At 37.6% G+C, this 16,893-nt stretch overlaps 1 protein-coding gene across 1 annotated transcript in view; it reads right to left on the bottom strand.

Annotated features, from left to right (window-relative positions):
* Nucleotides 1-224: 224 nt before the first annotated feature.
* Nucleotides 225-16,893, bottom strand: part of CAPN13 (calpain 13) — a 239,059-nt gene continuing 222,390 nt past the window's right edge. The window contains exons 15-21 of the mRNA XM_044659593.1: nucleotides 10,467-10,524; nucleotides 10,311-10,381; nucleotides 8,037-8,105; nucleotides 5,693-5,771; nucleotides 4,078-4,206; nucleotides 1,113-1,165; nucleotides 225-320 (exon numbers count right to left, since the gene is read on the bottom strand). Of these exons, the coding sequence (XP_044515528.1) occupies nucleotides 294-320; nucleotides 1,113-1,165; nucleotides 4,078-4,206; nucleotides 5,693-5,771; nucleotides 8,037-8,105; nucleotides 10,311-10,381; nucleotides 10,467-10,524 (486 nt within the window). The 3' untranslated portion in view covers nucleotides 225-293. The remainder of the gene's footprint in view (nucleotides 321-1,112; nucleotides 1,166-4,077; nucleotides 4,207-5,692; nucleotides 5,772-8,036; nucleotides 8,106-10,310; nucleotides 10,382-10,466; nucleotides 10,525-16,893) is intronic.

Here is a 16,893-nt window from a genome sequence, read left to right as displayed (position 1 = left end):
CTTCTTAGAATTTCAATCCCAACAATCATAAATTATTAAACATTCACTTTAAAATAATTTGACAGATTTCATGAATACTAATTTTCCAGAGCCTGCAAATTTGGTATCCTTTTCACAGTGGTCTAGCTGACCTTGTTGCTACTCTATGGGCTTGGGTCTTGGAAGCTAGTTTGCTACTGATTCTTTTGTAGGAATTTTATAGCCACTGGTGGGGAAGTGGACAAAGGGATGCTAATACTTGGAAGGAAGTTTAGGACAACTTCTTATCTTCTCTGTAAGGCCTGTTCAATGTCTTAGCAATACATGTTAAACTTGAGCCACTAGGATAAAAAAAAACAAAAAACAAAAAAACAACATTATTATCTTCAGGATTCTCTTCCCCTCATCCCTTAGTTTTCCTGCCTCAAGTCCAAGCAGAAATTATATTTTGACTTTTCTCGTTAATGCAAATTCAACTCCTTCCAACCCCCTTCTCCTGCCTCTTTTTGATCTCATTCTATCTTTGTCCAGGGCCGCAGGACAATGGATACTTTATCATCCTGGGATCTTCCTGTTCTTTTATATCCTTCTGCACCCTGACTAATCCCAAGTCTTGGTAAAGACCGAGAAAGACCACACTAAGCATGAAATGGCTCCCTCAAAAGCTTCCCTTTAGGCCCATATATTTCTGCTGTCATCTCAGCAGAAGCAGGAGAGGCCAACATGCCAAAGAGATGTGCCTATTGGTCAAGCCTAGAGACCATTTCTTTATCAATGTAACATGACAAAGTTAAATGGTGCCCAAAGCTCAGAGTTGTTCTTCCTATCCCTCTTATATTTATTACTTCAACATAATCTTCTGCTTTATTAAGCCTTTGGGAAAAAAAAATAAAATCCATCTGCCAAGACCTTAAAGGAGTGCTAACAGAAAGCAATATATAAAGGCTGTAATTGGGGAGAGGGGAGCTGCTGGGCTCTGATGTACTGCATGGCGCCAGGCTTGCTCAATATGTCCACAGAGATAAATACCCTTGAATTAAGTCCAAGAAAAAAGTACCACCTTGCTAAAAGAAGACCAGGGCTTGGGCTTTGGAGCTTCCAGGCATTGAGATAGAAAAGAAAAGCAGGCTTACCTCAGTTTTGGTCAAGCAGACTCTCCCATCCCTTGAGAGGTTATGAAAAGCCTCTGGATAGTGAAATCAGGGAGGGAAGGAAGGGAAGAAGAAAAAAAGAAAAGAGTATAAATAAAACATTAAAAAAGTGCTCAGGAAAAGGCAAAGAGACATTTTAGAAGGATGTCCTCCTTCTTGATAAGTAGGGCAGTTTTGTTCACCATAATGAAATGTAATTTAAAAAGCTATATGCAATAAAACTCCACAGTTTTATTTGCAACCTGTCAATCAACAAAAATCTATTAAGCACTCTATAAGTGCCAGACACTATGTCTGAGGATACAAAGACAATGCAAAATCATTCCTGCCTGTAAGGAACTTATATTTTAATGGGAGAGACTACTTGTGCATTAATAGGAATACACAAAATGCATATAGAGTGGATCCAATCCTCCTTTTCTGTTGTTCTTTGAATATAATATGTATATTCTTATTGGATAAGTTTGTTATTTTTTAAAAGGTGGAAGAAAAATCTTTGGGAAGGAGATAGAAAGAGGTGCTTCATTTGGAGAGAGATGAAAATAGAGTAAGGCGAACAGAAGAAATTCTACATGCAATTATTAGAAAGGCATAATATACCCTTTGTTCCAGTAATGCCAGCACTAGGACTGTATCCCCAAGAGATAAAAAGGGGGGGACCTGCTTGTACGAAAATATTTATAGCAGCTCTCTTTGTGGTGGCAAAGAATTAGAAATTGAGAGGATGTCCTTTAACTGGGGAATGACTGAACAAATTGTCATATAAGACGGTGATGGAATACCATTGTGTTAAAAGAAATAATGAACAGGATGATTTCAGGAAGAGCTGGAAAGACCTAAATGGACTGATGCAGAGTGAAATAAGCAGAATCAGGAGAATGTTGCATACTGTAATAGCAATACCATGGAATGATCAGCTGTGAAAGATTTAGCTACTTTCAGCAATACAGTGATCCAGGACAATTCTGAGGGACTTAGGACAAAGAATTCTATTTATCTCCAGTGAAAGAACTGTTGGAGTTGGGATGCAGATCAAAGCATATTATTTTTCACTTTAGTTTACTTGGTTTTTTATTTTGAGATTTTGGTTTTATATGATTACTCTTTTACAAAAATGAAAAATATGGAAATATGTTTTGCATGATATTACATATGCAGCCCAGAATGAATTACTTGCCAACTCCTTGGGGAAGAGATGGGAGGGAGGGAGACGATTTGGATCATAAAACTTGATCAAGTGTCCTATTGTTCATTCTCCTTAGCACTCTTTTGCTCACAGTATCCCAGCTTAGAAGTCTTCTTTCCATTTAGCCTTCTGTGTAAAGCTCAGCTTGAGTACTGCTCCCCCTCCAAAGAACTTTCTCTGATATCTCTAACCCATACCCATTTCTCTTTTCTCCAGACTCTATTAGCAGTTAGAGTTGGACTCACAAAAGCTAGTACTCTGTTGGCTTCTTTTCTATTTGGCATGCTTTATTTTGAAGCATTAATCTTGTCTCCACAATAAACTGTTAGTTTGCTAGCATGAGGACTGTGTAAATCTTAGATGTGTCTCTTGCCCCTGAGAGGGCCTAGTGTAGACCTAGAAACACTGTAGAAACTTAATCAATACCTGGCTAATTGATGCTAGAATTGTATACAAAAATCTTTTTCTGAAGCTTTCTTTGCTAGGCCTTCTATCGAAGATTTGTTTCTTTAAACCCTTACCTTCCATCTTAGAATCAATATTAATTATTGGTTCTAAGGCAGAAAACTGTTAAGATCTGGGCAATTGAGATTAAGTGACTTGTCTAGGGTCCCACAGTTAGGAAATATCTAAGGCCAGATTTGAACCTAGGATCTTCTTCCTCTAGGCCTGACTCTCTATCCACTAAGCTACTTTACTACCCTTTTATTGCAGATTTTATGGTCATAGATGTAGATCAGAGACCATATAGTTCCATTTCCCCATTTAACAGATGTTGAAATAAAAGGCTAAAGAAAGTAAGTAAATCTGCCAACGTCAGAGATGTAATGATTTGCACATTTGGGATTTAAATGTAGTCAAACTCTCAAGCATCTTGGGAAGGTCACTTTCTTACAACTGATTTCCTCATCTGAAAAATTCCTATGACTCATGAATTAGGGAAAAACTGAGTATCCTGGCAACTCTTTTAGAATTGGTTTAGAATTATAATAATCTCATTCTTCATTCTTCTTTAAGACTGGGCTTTCAAGTATGGAGGAGGCAAAATAGGTGACTGCCAAGATGGAGAGACTTCAGGAGCACCTGCCAAAGCATCTCCACTGATTTTTAAGGCCTGGAGTTATTTTATTCAAGGACAAAGATTTTATTCTATCCCTAAGATGTAAAGCTTAGCAATAACGATATTGATTTGAATTTATATCATGATGTAAATGACTGTCATGGAGATTTTGATTGCTATGAGGGAGTTTGAAAGAGATGAAGAAGGAAAAAATTATTAGAGAAATGAAGAGGAAGGAAGGGGTGCTATATTGGAGAGAAAGATGAAGAGATACTGGAGGCACCCAAGCCAAACAAATCCAGATCGCTTGTGTGATCTTGGAGAGGTCACTTCCTGGCTTTCAGTTTCTTTATTTGATTATGAGGGAATTGAACTTGGTAGTAACTAAGATTCCTCCCCAACCTAGAAGTCAATGATTCTCTAAACTTTACCTTTTTTTTAAACCACTATGCCTAGAGTTGACCCTATCTCTTTGGTCCTATTGAGAAAGCATCTTATCAATAGATACCTCCCCCAGGAAGGTCTCCTGCTAATTACAAAGGCAGGATCTGGATGTTTCCATCTGCTTTCCACAATGCCAATGGATGGGCATCCTGGCTCTCTGAAGGTCAATGATGGTGATCCCTATAGTGGTCTTCTGCTTTGTCAAACTCAATATGAGTGAGAGCTTCCCAGAAGTTACCCCTTTAAGCACTACTTACTTGACACAATTTCAAGGCGGATGAGCAAACAGACCATGTCTGAGAAATATATTTTTCCAGTTCCATCTCCATACCTAATGGTCATGAGGTCTAGCAGCTCACTGTTATTGGAAGTATCTAGGAATAATTCTGATGAAAAAAAGAGTTTGTTATTGACTCAAGATGAGACTGAGATGAAGAGGCTAAGCATGGCTGACCTTGGCCCTTTTTGCCTCTTAGAACTTATAGAAACTTACTTAAAGGTGGAAGTGGGAAATGGTAACCTTTCGTCACTATTTTTTGACTTGCTAGGAATCTCTATCGTCTCTTCATTGTGGGATATACACTTTGACTTGACAGAAGATAAGAACCTAGGTACTTTGGAGAACAGACTTTTGCAATATTAAAATTTTATGAATTTATAATGAAATATAAAATTAAAAAGAATTCCTTATAGTGACAACTTGAGTGAGGTACCCTGGACAGTTACCTATCTTGTCTACCCCTAGGCTTGCCTCAGTTGAAGGTGCCAATTGTACCTCTAGTAAAACCTCAGTATTAACTAATAAATCTTGCCCCTGGATTTAAAGGGTTTTTCCTTCCATTTACAAATCCTCTTCCATTTTCCTCTTCCTTCTATGTATCAGACAGATTTCACTCAATTTCATTTAGCTCCAAACCCCTCCTGAAAAGGATCCATCAATCTGCCAGGGGATATTACTCTCTGGCTGGCCAGATGCTGAGATGGAAGCGTCTTTAATGTGAGCTTCCTTTCCAGGCTCTTATCAATCAGACAGAGCTATTTTCTCACAATTAGAGATGCTCGGGGGAGAAAAGCCAATTAGGAAAAACATGCCAACACATGAGAAACCTGCCTGGTGCTGAGAGCATCTGAGCCCTGGAAAGCCAGTAGAGGTCAGCAGAATGAAGGAATTTATTGCAACGCTGTTCCGTCTCCTGAAGACATTCAGCTTCCCTGAGATAATCCTGCTTGGGCTACGATAGCTATACTTTTATCTCTCTTTCTTTAAATCACATATTTCCAAGAAGACAAGGACAAGAGTTATCTGTGACAAGTGGGCAGGGCAGGGTTGCAATCTGTACAGTTGGAGGAAGCACCCAGATGGATAAAATCACCGAGTCATCCAAGTCACAGATTATTTCAGGAGAAAGCCATTTGAGGGATGTTCTGTTTCTGAGTTGAATAATTCCAGCATGGCTAGTTAGACGGTCTGCTTTTTATTAACTTAAAGAGCACCAAGAAACAGTGTGGCATGGTGGATGGAGAACCAGTCTCAGAGTGAGGCAGTCTTGGAGTTGAGACTTGCCACTGACATGTATGAGCTTGTGTGACCTTGAGCAAGTTATTTAACCTCTTTTGACCTGACCCACTGGAGTGATAATAATCATAATCATCATTATAATTCCTGACAACTAAGCAGTTTAAAGTGCTTTCTGGTCTGCAAATATCTCTTTAAAATCTCTAAGTTACACATTTTATCTCAAATTAATTTCACAACAATCCCACGTGAGGTAGGCACTGTGACTATTCTTCCTCTATCCCCTCCCCGCCCCATTTTAGAGTCCAGGAAACAGATATTTGGAGGGGAGGTGAATAAACAGATTCTTTTTGTACCTGCTTCTTGTATCACCTTCCACAGTTGTGAACCCAGGAGGAATCCAGAGGCATTCTTCTCTACTTTCTGGAAAATGCTCTTATAACAGGAAAAGAATTCATTCATTAAACTAAGCAACCAAGCGATGCCAATTTGTAAAGATCATTGGAAGAGATACCCAGTTTAGATGAGACCATGGCCCCTGATCTCAAGACCTTTTTAGAGCAGAGCAAGTATTATTCATCTTCATTTTAAAGATGTCAAAACTAAGGGCTGGCTAGTGACATTAAAGTACTTGCCTAGGGTTATACAGAAAAAGTCACAACTAAAATTTGAACCCATCTCCAGCTCCAGAGAGATTGCTTTAATAAAGCACTGGGCCTGAACTCAGGAAGACCAGAGCTCAAGTCTAGCCTCAGATACTTACTAACTATGTCACCCTAGGCAAGTCACTTAATTTCCGCCTGCCTCAGTTTCCTCATCTGTAGAAAATGTATGAATATTACCAGTTTCCCAAGTTTAAGTACAAATGAGATATTTATAAAGAGCTTTGTATACCTTAAACAACTTTTAAAATATAGTAATGATATTATTATGCTACTTCCTTCTCTAAGAACTGAGAAATCAATGGGAGTCTATGTTCCATAAATTTAAAATAATGCTCTGGATAAGAGAAAGCATTGGGCAATCCCCTTTCCTGAAAACAAGCTATACTTTAAGCTTCTTAGTAGAAAATAAGCTCCTAGGGTAGCTATGTGGCTCATTGGATAGAGAGCCAGGTTGGAGCTGGGAGGTTCTGGATTCAAATTTGGCCTTAGATACTTCCTAGCTGTGTGACCCTGGGCAAGTCACATAACCTCAGTTATCTAGACCTTACCACTCTTTTGCTTTGAAACCAATATTCAGTATGGGTTCAAAGACATAGTAGGCAATTAATAAATGTTTACTGCTTATCCATGAAGGCTATTTTTATAACATTGCAATGGGGCCCAGCAATGGAAAATAGGCAAGATAGAGCTTGAGGTATGAAGGTCAACAATACATTTAAACTCACCATAGCTGGGCTACCATTGCACCTGAAATAGCCTTGGTGATCCCTACTTAGTTCCACCCTCCTCCCCTTGCTGTCTGTCAGCTTCCCCTAATTCCCTCACAATGGCTTGTCTTGTTCTGGATCACTAAAGCCCTAACTAGATCAGCTTCTTTCTATCCTGTTTTGCAGGGGGTGTGTATCTCTTTCCCTTGAATGTCACCCAGGAATATCCACCGAGGATTCCTGCTTCCAGGCAAAATACCAAGGAGGCAGGCTGTGGGATTGAATGCATCTTTGGGGCGATGCTGTTTGGGAGGATTTATGGGGGGGAACAAAAATAGTGACATGGAAACATGGAACAACTGGTGTTTGCCTTGGCTCTTGGTATTTGCTTTATTCTAAATATAAAGGAAGATTAAATATTCTTAGTTCAACAAACATGTATAATAATGAAAGTCAGCATTTCTATAGAGCTTTAAGGATTACAAAATGTCTTATGTGTGTTGCCTCATCTCATCCTTACAATAACCCTGTGAAGTAGGTGCTATTATCATCCTCACTTATAAATGGGGAAATTGGGTGTCAGTAAAGTGATCTGACCTGCCCAGGATCACACAGCCAGTGAGTGGCTGAGGCAGGGTTTGAATGGGTTACCACATCTAATTTAACTCTCTAATTTTACAGATTGTGAAATTAAAACCCTGAGAAGGGATGTGACTTGACCAAGGTCACATAACTAGATCAGTTGAAATTCACAAGCTTTTCTTAAGGATCTACTACATGCCTTAGGCACTGGGGATACAAATATAAAAGTGAGAGAATCCACATCTTCAAGGAACTGATACTCTACTAGTTAGTTAGTAAGAGCTTTTGGCCTGGAGTCATGAAATCTCATCTTCCTGAGTTCAAATCTGGCCTCAGACACTTACTTAGGCATGGGCAAGTCACTTAACCCTGTTTGCCTCAGTTTCCTCATCTGTAAAATGAGCTGGAGAAGAAAATGGCAACCCACTTAGTATATTTGACAAGAAACACCCAAAGATTTTGACTTCAAATGATCACTATTGCAAATATTAATAATATGGAAATAGGTTTTGAACAATGATACATGTATAACCCAGTGGAACTGCTTGTCAGCTCTGGAAGGGAGAAGGGAAGAAGGGAGGGAAAGAACATGAATCATGTAACCATGGAAAAGTATTCTAAATTAATTAATTAGTTAATTAATTAAAAAAGAAAACCCCAAAGGAGGTCATGAAGAGGCTGACATAAAGAATCAACTAAATAACAACAACTTGAATTGAACTGAACTGAATAAGTTAGGTCATTACCTGACATCGAATGAGCTTCTTCCATAGCTGCTCAAATTCTTCTAGGTCAAGACGTCCATTGACCTTGACCTGTGTCAGAAGGGGAATTAAGGCCAATCCCTTCAGGAAGACAAACTCTGATCTTGTCATCAGTGGAGTTATGCTTCAGTCACAAGCTAAGCAACTAACACCAGCTAGACAACCCAGATCAACACAAATTAATATTTCAATTAGATTGATGTCTACCTCTGAAAATGAACCTGGCTTGGCTTTTTTTTCAAGAGAAAGATGAAGACTAGGGGCTTGGATGGAGGAGGAAGCCTTGCTAAGTCTTCAGCAAGTTGAATAGACCAGTAGTCTTTCCTGATTTGGGGAGAGTCATGGAGATGATCAAAGAGGGCCATATTGTTGTAGCTATGTTGTTTGGCAAGGAAAAATGGGGTCTTTTCTTTATAGTTGGGAGAGGGTCATTGAGATTATATTTCTGTCACTTTCTGCTCCTGCCTGAATTAAATAAAACACTATATTTGAAGGCCAGAAGAAGTCAGACTGTCCGATGGCAATTGATGAGGGAAATAATCCATCTCAGAGGGAATTTTGGGATATGGGAGGGGAACTGGTCAGAAAGACTTTGTCAGTTCTTTGCATGTACCTAACATTCACAGATTTTTTTCTAAAGCTGCCTGCCCTCTATAGGGAGTAGGCTTGCCTCTGGCCATTTTTATTCATTTGTCAGAGATCTTTAATGTCCTAGTCATGCTGCAGAGCTATTCCAAGGCCCAGAAAAAGTACTGGGAGAGACGGGGCTGATTTATGTTTTCATCAAGAGCCCTCTTGTTCTACAGTGACCAGCAATGCATTTCCAATAGAGTCTTGTTAACAGTTGGAGAGTGAGGTGATCTATCTCACTCTAAAAAGGTACAGTAAATGCACTGGAGTGAGCACTCATGCATTCACACACACAACACACACATACATGCACACACACATGCATAAACACAGAGAATGAACAGCTTTAGGAGCAGTTACCAATGAACATTTAGTGGCATTGACCTAGTATTCTCTCCGTCCTTCTCTGTCTGTCTGTCTGTCTGTCTCTGTCTCTGACTCTGTCTCTGTCTCTCTCTGTTTCTCTTCCCTTTCCCTTCTCAGATGGAAGGTCTGAACTATAAGAAGAGATACTGAATAGGGAACTTGCTGATTAATGATTTATTAAATAGAGAATTAACTGTTTTCACAGAGAAATAAAGGACCAAAAAATGTTGGAGCAATGAAGACTCAAGAAAACACCCCCTCTTTCTCTTTTATCTAAATGTACTCTCAATAAAGGACTTGATACACAGTGAAAAGAATGATGGATTTAGTCACAAGACCCGAGTTCAAGTCCTACCTCTCACAGCTACAGGCTATATGACCTTGAGAAAGTCCCTTTGCATGTACCCAACATTCACAGTTGTTGTCACTTTTCTCATTTTCTTCATTTGTAAAATGATAGGGTTGGACTATATAGACTCTGATGTCTCTTCCAGCTAGAAACAGATGATCATATGAGTTCATCTAAACCTTGGTGTGATGTTAGTATATTGTGACTTCCAGGGATCTTTATATTTTAAGCCTCATCTCTAGTTATAGAATGAAAGTTCTCATCCATTGTATGAGAAATTTCAGACACAAATTCTTTTCTTTAGCTATCTCCTATATCTATATAAATCCTAAATCTATACCTCTATTCCTATCTCTATTGACTTTAATCTGTCTCCAAGTTGAGCCTTTCAACCTCTGAAAAGATATCTGCCCTAGAATGCCACTTGCCCCCTTCAGCTCATAGAGTTGGATGGAACATTCAAGGCTAACCAATTCAAAGCTATCATTTTTAAATATGAAGAAACTGAGACACAGTTAAGGCAAGTGACTTCTAGGTCATGCAGTATATCGAAGGCATGATTTAAACCAAAGTCCTTTAAAACCAGTCTCAGTGCGCTTTTCACTTTACCAGTTGTGTTCTTAATTCAGTATGTCTAAAATAAATATTTATTCCCACAACTAACTTCAGTTTCTCTTTCAATAGTAGGAAAGAAACTAAATAGATAAGGTTCTAGAACACTATGGACAGAATCAATGGAGATTCATTCCTTTGGGTGAGTCCTTAGACTGCTGAATATTGAGAAATGTAATATACCTTGAATTTCCTACATCCAACTTTGGGGATTTTTATTGAATTGCTCTTAGAAATATGTGATAAAAGTGACTTTAGAGTGAAATGAAAGTATGGGAAGGAGATAGTATGAAGGATACATCCATCAGAGCCAAAATACTCCGGCACTCATCAAAGGTGAACTTTCTCTCTAGGGTTTCAGAAGAGTTACCTGAGGAAAGAAGGACAAAACAGTGGGAAAGTAGGAAAACAATGGTTATAGTAGATAAAATTCTAACCAGTCAAGAATCTCTTACTTTTAAAGAATTCTTTGTTGAGAAGACTTTGTAGCTGTGATGCACCAATATCTGGGCCCTAAGGCAAAAAAGAGGGTTAGGATAATAATAGCAATTATTAAATGGTAAATATTAAAAATGGTATTCAACATCTGTCTGACACATAGCCCCTGACTTACCATAGAAAAGCCATGCATTCCAAGGAATTAATTCACATGGTACATAGAGTCCTTGAGGATTAAAATAAACCCATTCTACTTTCATCATGCAATATTTTCTAGTCCCAGGAACCTAGCTCACTCGTAAATACTCCCAAAGTACTTACTAATGAATTACTCCTTTTAATACTTAACCCTGTCTTATTCATGATACCTCTTCTTCTTTTAGTTCATTTAAATGTAACATACATTTTAAAGCACCTACTCTATGCCGAGATCTTGTTGAGTTGTGAAGAATAAAAAAAACAAAAGTCCCTGATCTCAAAGGGTTTGCATTCTCCTGGAGTGGTAATAAATATACACAAGTAAAGTAAATGTACACTAATTTTTTTTATTTTTTAATTTTTTTTGTACACTAATTTTTTAATCCCTTACCTTCCATCTTGGAGTCAATACTGTGTATTGGCTCCAAGGCAGAAGAGTGGTAAGGGTAGGCAATGGGGGGTCAAGTGACTTGTCCAGGGTCACACAGTTAGGAAGTGTCTGAGGTCATATTTGAACCTAGGACCTCCTGTCTCTAGGCCTGGCTCTCAATCCACTGAGCTACCCAGCTGCCCCCACTAATTTTTAAGAGGAGGGGAACTAAAAACCAGAGATCAGGGAGAGTATACACCAAAAAACATCTATATCTTATCCTTTTTTGTATTTTCCATAGTTTCTAGTGCAGTGCTAATGACGGGCAAAGAAGACATTCAAAAACACTTTGGTTACCCTAGCTTTCCTATTATACAGAGAGAATTCAAGGCTTTACAAAAAGGACAAGAGTACACTCTGAATGTGTGTCTCTCAGGCCACTCTCTGTTCTATTCCTTAGCAAAGAGCAATGATCTGTAAGACTCATGAAAGTCAATCTTAGCTTGCTTTCCCTTGCCTAGCATCTAGAGGGGAAAACAGAACAAACTCCTATTTCCCCTCATTCCTGGTTAATCTAGTTGTTATAGTTATCCCTATTTAGGGAAACTGAAGAATTTTAGTTATAAACATGTTTGCTGATGCTCTCTTCACTAATTATTATGAGTCAGAATTGGGCTCTTTGTAAATTTGTGTTAGAGTATTCTTTATTACTTATCCACCTCTCCTTTTGGCACTTTAATTTTTACCCCCTTTTAGGGTACAAAGTAAAGAATACAGTACAGTCCAAAGACCTGGGATCAAATTCTTCCTCTGACACTGCCTAAATGTGCTTGTCAGTGTCATAGCTGTAGATATCTGCAGAACTAGCAGTAGCAAGCACAGTCAGGACCATGGACAGAGAAAGCTTGGCATTGGCCCTTTCTGGGTTCCAGCACTATGATGTGTTAATCTCTGTTAATCAATGTATTGACTACATCTTCTGTGGAGAATGTTCAAAAATAATGTAGATTAAGAAAGTATGGATTATTTTTGAATCTTGATTAAGATTATGGTCATATTCACACCAATAAGAGAGCTTATTCATTGAAATACTATCAATGTTCTATCAGTCTTCCAGGCTAGATAAATTAAAATAATTTTCAACTCTTCATTCTTTATCTCTTCCAACAACCAGTTGGTCAGAAGGTCCTGCCTGAAATATTTTACATTTTTGTCTCTTAATGCCAGAAAATTGAAGTCTTCTAGCTCATGTTTTTCCTCTGCTCCAATCCATCCAACATATCACAGTCAAATCAATGTTCCCAAATTACCAACTTGCATGAATTATTTCCCTGTTTAAAAACCTTCAAATGCTCCCCATTGTTTTCAGAATAAAGTTCATTTTAAATTTGGCTTTTAAGGCCCTTCAAAATCTGACCAATTTCTACTTAACATTTCTAATGTTATCTCCAACAACCCTTAATCTAATCTCCTCTCTCACAAACTACCTACTGTAGCCAAACAGTATTTTTTTGTTCCCTGTCTATGCCATTCATGTTTCTTCCTCCTACATTGTTTACCTTTCTTGGAGTGCCACTGTCTCTTTTCTTCACTTGTTTAAGTCTTACTTTACCATCTTCATGTTAGGCACTTAATATATTTTATTTTATATATTAATTTAATTTAATTTAAATTTATATTTATTTTACATATCTTATTTTTTTAATTGTACCCTTTAGTCCCATATTTTCTATGAAATGTCTGTTTCAACAGTAATGTTCATCATTTTTGCCACTCACTGGGCTCTTAGTTAAAAAGTTAGTTTTTTTCATATATCTATCTTGTCTTCTCAACCAGATAATAAGTGCCTTGAGTTAGGAATCTTATGCCTTTTAATATCCCCAGGACTTAACATAATACTATGTTTAATGAATTATTAAAAGACACATACTCCCCCAATATAGCTACTATACATTACTCAGACTTGGTCCAGATACTGAATTAAATTAAATAAATTGTACAAACATCCATGAGACACCTTTTTTTTTAAAACCCTTACCTTCCATCTTGGAATCAGTACTATATATTGGTAAAGTACTAGTAAGGGCTAGGCAATGGGGATTAAGTGATTTGCCCAGGGTCACACACCTAGGAATTGTCTGAGGCTGTCTCTGGGCCTGACTCTCAATCCACTGAGCCACTTGGCTACACCTACAAACCACCTTTTAAAAGCCAGTGGTAGGGGATTCTGGGAAGATGGCTGCTTAAACAGAGCAAATCTTAAAACCTTCTCACCTTTCCACACCAAGATAGAAAACAATGTACTTTGAGAAGAAAGAGGACCAAATCTAACAACAGGACAGAGCAGGGGGATCCTACTGCTGGACAGCTAAAGAGGTATACCAAGAAAAAGGCTTGAATTTTTGAACTGTTGGATCTGAAGGTATAGAAGGGGAATCCCAGGACCCTTCCCTCACATGCTATGCAGAGTCTCTAGCAGCCCCTGAAATCTCTGGGTGGGCAGGCACACCAGCAAGGAAGGGCCTTGCTGGCTCCAGACTCGGGGAGTTGAACACAGCCACTGGGGAAGTGACTGGAGGAGAAAGCCAGAGAAACACAGCAAAAACACTTAGAAGATGGAGCTTAGATGGAGCCAAACCTCAGACAACCTGGCTTTATCAAACCGAGATAGAGAGCAAAGGGCTTCAAGGGGAAAGAAAACCAGGTCAAACAGCAGGACAGAGCAGGGGGACCCTACTGCTGGACAGCTCAGTGAAAATACTCCATCTTGTTGTTCCCCCCCCCCCCACTTCTTTTTTTCCCTCTCAAGGTTTTAGCATCAGGACACATTAAGCAATACAGATTAATCCAATAAATACAGGCTTAATCTCATCAATTGGACAGAGAAGAAGTTTTCAGAGGGCAGGGAAACTTCAATACCCATCCCCCATTCACTGCAGAGAAAGTAACTACAAACCTCCATTGCCAGCTGAGGGAAGATCTTTCATCAAGACTCATTAAATCCATCTGCTAAAAACTAGCAGAACAGAAAAGGAAAAAATATGAGTAAACAACAGAAAAAGAAAAGAAATGACAATTAACGGCTTCTTTCAAGGAAGTGAAAAGAGAGCAAATAAAATAGAAGAAGAGGAAGAAGTTACAGCAAATTGGGCACAGGCTTTGGAAGATCTCAAAATTCAGGAAGAACTTCAGGAACTCAAAAAGCAATTAAGAGAGGCTGAAGGCAATTTGAAAAAGAAGATACATGAACTAAAACAAGAAAATCAAGTCTTAAAAGCCAGAATTGGCTGGCTTAAAAATGTAGCAAAGAAGGCAAAAGATGATCTACAAAGAAAATCAGACCAGAAGGAGGATGACCAAAAATCCAGGGATGAAATTCAGTCTTTAAAAATTGAACTCAACAACTAGAAGCAAATGACTTCACAAGGCAGCAAGAATATATAAAAAATAAAAAAAAATGAAAAATTTAAGGAGAATATGAAACACCTCATTGATTCAACCAAAAATATGGAGAACAGAGCTAGAAGAGACAATTTAAGAATTATTGGTTTACCAGAACATCATGATAAAAGAAAAAGTTCAGATGCCACCCTACAAGAAAATATCCAAGAAAACTGTCCTGACATTCTTGAACAAGAAGGAAAAGTGGAAATTGAAAGAATCCACAGATCACCTCCTACATTTAATCCACAACTGACAACTTCCAGGAATATTATAGCCAAATTCAAAAACTATCAGACCAAGGAAAAAATATTACAAGCTGCTAAAAAGAAGGCATTCAAATTCCAGGGAAAAACAGTTAGGATAACACAGGATCTGGCTGCATCTACATTGAAGGACTGGAAGGCATGAACATAATATTTTGCAAAGCAAGAGAACTGTGTCTACAACCAAGAATCAACTATCCAGCAAAACCGACTATATTTTTGCAGGGGAAAGTATGGTTATTCAATAAAATTGAGGACTTCCAAGCATTCATAAAGAAAAAAAAACAGACTTAAACAGAGAGTTTGCTGCCCAAACACAGCACTCAAGAGAATGACAATGAGGTAATTAAGAGAGTGGGGAAGAAAAAAAAATTTCTTTAAGGGACCAAATAAGTCCAATCGATTTGTATCCTTAGAAGAAAAGAAGATATTTGCAAATATTAAAATTGTTATTATCATTATTATTATTATCAACAGGGTAACTAGAAGAAGTTTACATAGAAGGAACAGTGGCAAACTGTATAGCATGAAATGTCAAGATATATATGTGTGTGTGTGTGTGTATGTATACATATGTATACATACATATAAATATGTATCAATATATACAAAACTAGAGGGAAAAAAGAAGGTAATATTAAGAAAATTGGGACAACAAACAAAATGGATTAAATGTTCCATAAAAATATAAATTTGGGGTGAATAGGGAAGAATAATAATACACTGGAAAGATAAAGAGGTTGGAGAGAGGAGGAAATATTTAATACTTAAAGAGGGAAGAACAATCAAATCCATTGGGACAGAGAATTGATTCGCATCCTACAGAGAAGAAGAAGGGTAACAAAAGAACTGGTGGGGAGGGAAGCAACACTAGGAAGGGAGAGGGCTGGGGGGTAACTTAAAAAGACCCTAAAGAAGAATAAGAGGGGAATAAGAAGGGAGAGGGGAGAAAGGGAAGTATAATAAGGGAGGGGATTAGGGGAACTGATTAAAAACAAAACACTGGTATAGAAGGAAATAGTGAAAAAAGAAAGGGCAGGACAAGAAGAGAGAATCAAAATGTCTGGGAATACAGAGCTGATAATTATAACTCTGAATGTGAATGGAATGAACTCGCCTATAAAATGGAAGCAAATAACAGAGTGTATTAGAAACCAAAATCCCACCGTATGTTGTCTTCAAGAAACACACATGAGACAGGCAGACATACATAGAATAAAAATGAAAGGATGGAGCAAAATCTATTGGACTTTAACTGAGATAAAGAAGGCAGGAGTTGCAAGCATGATTTCTGACAGAGCCAAAGTAAAAATAGATCTGGTTAAAAGAGATAGGGAAGGTAATTACATCCTAATAAAAGGCAGTATAATCAGTGAAGGAATATCAGTACTCAACATGTATGCACCAAATGGAATAGTATCCAAATTTCTAAAGGAGAAGCTAGTGAAGCTGAAGGATAAAATAGATAGCAAACTTCCCCTATTGGGTCTAGATAAATCAAACCAAAAAATAAATAAGAAAGAGATAAGAGAGATGAATGAAATCCTAGAAAAATTAGAGTTAATAGATAGATATAAAATAAATAGGGACAAAAAGAAATACACTATCTTCTCAGCCTCACATGGAATATTGACAAAGATAGACCATGTACTAGAGAATAGAAACATGGCAAACAAAAATGCAAATAAGCAGATATAATAAATGCAACCTTATCAGATCATAATGCAATAAAAACTACATGGAGAGGCAAACCAAAAACTAACTGGGAATTAAATAATATTCTCCAAAATAAGTTAGTGAAAGAACAAATCATAGAAACAATTAATAATTTCACTGAAGACAATGACAATGATGAGACTTCTTACCAAATCCTATGGGATGTAGCCAAAGCAGTTCCAAGGGGAAAATTTATATCACTTAGTGCGTATATTAATAAATTAGGGAGGGCAGAGATTAATGAATTGGGTATGCAACTTACAAAACTAGAAAATGAACAAATTAAAAATTCCCAGATGATAACTAAATTAGAAATACTAAAAATCAAAGGAGAAATTAATAAAATTGAAAGAAGAGAACTATATTGAATTAATAAATAAGACTAGAAGCTGGTAATTTGAAAAAACAGATAAAATAGACAAAGTACTGGTATGTCAAATAAAAAAAAGGAAA

This window comes from Gracilinanus agilis, chromosome 2 (assembly GCF_016433145.1).
Source record: "Gracilinanus agilis isolate LMUSP501 chromosome 2, AgileGrace, whole genome shotgun sequence".
Taxonomy (NCBI): Eukaryota; Metazoa; Chordata; class Mammalia; order Didelphimorphia; family Didelphidae; genus Gracilinanus; species Gracilinanus agilis.
The sequence above is the reverse complement of the archived record's forward strand: the minus strand, read 5'-3'. Positions and strand labels throughout refer to the sequence as shown.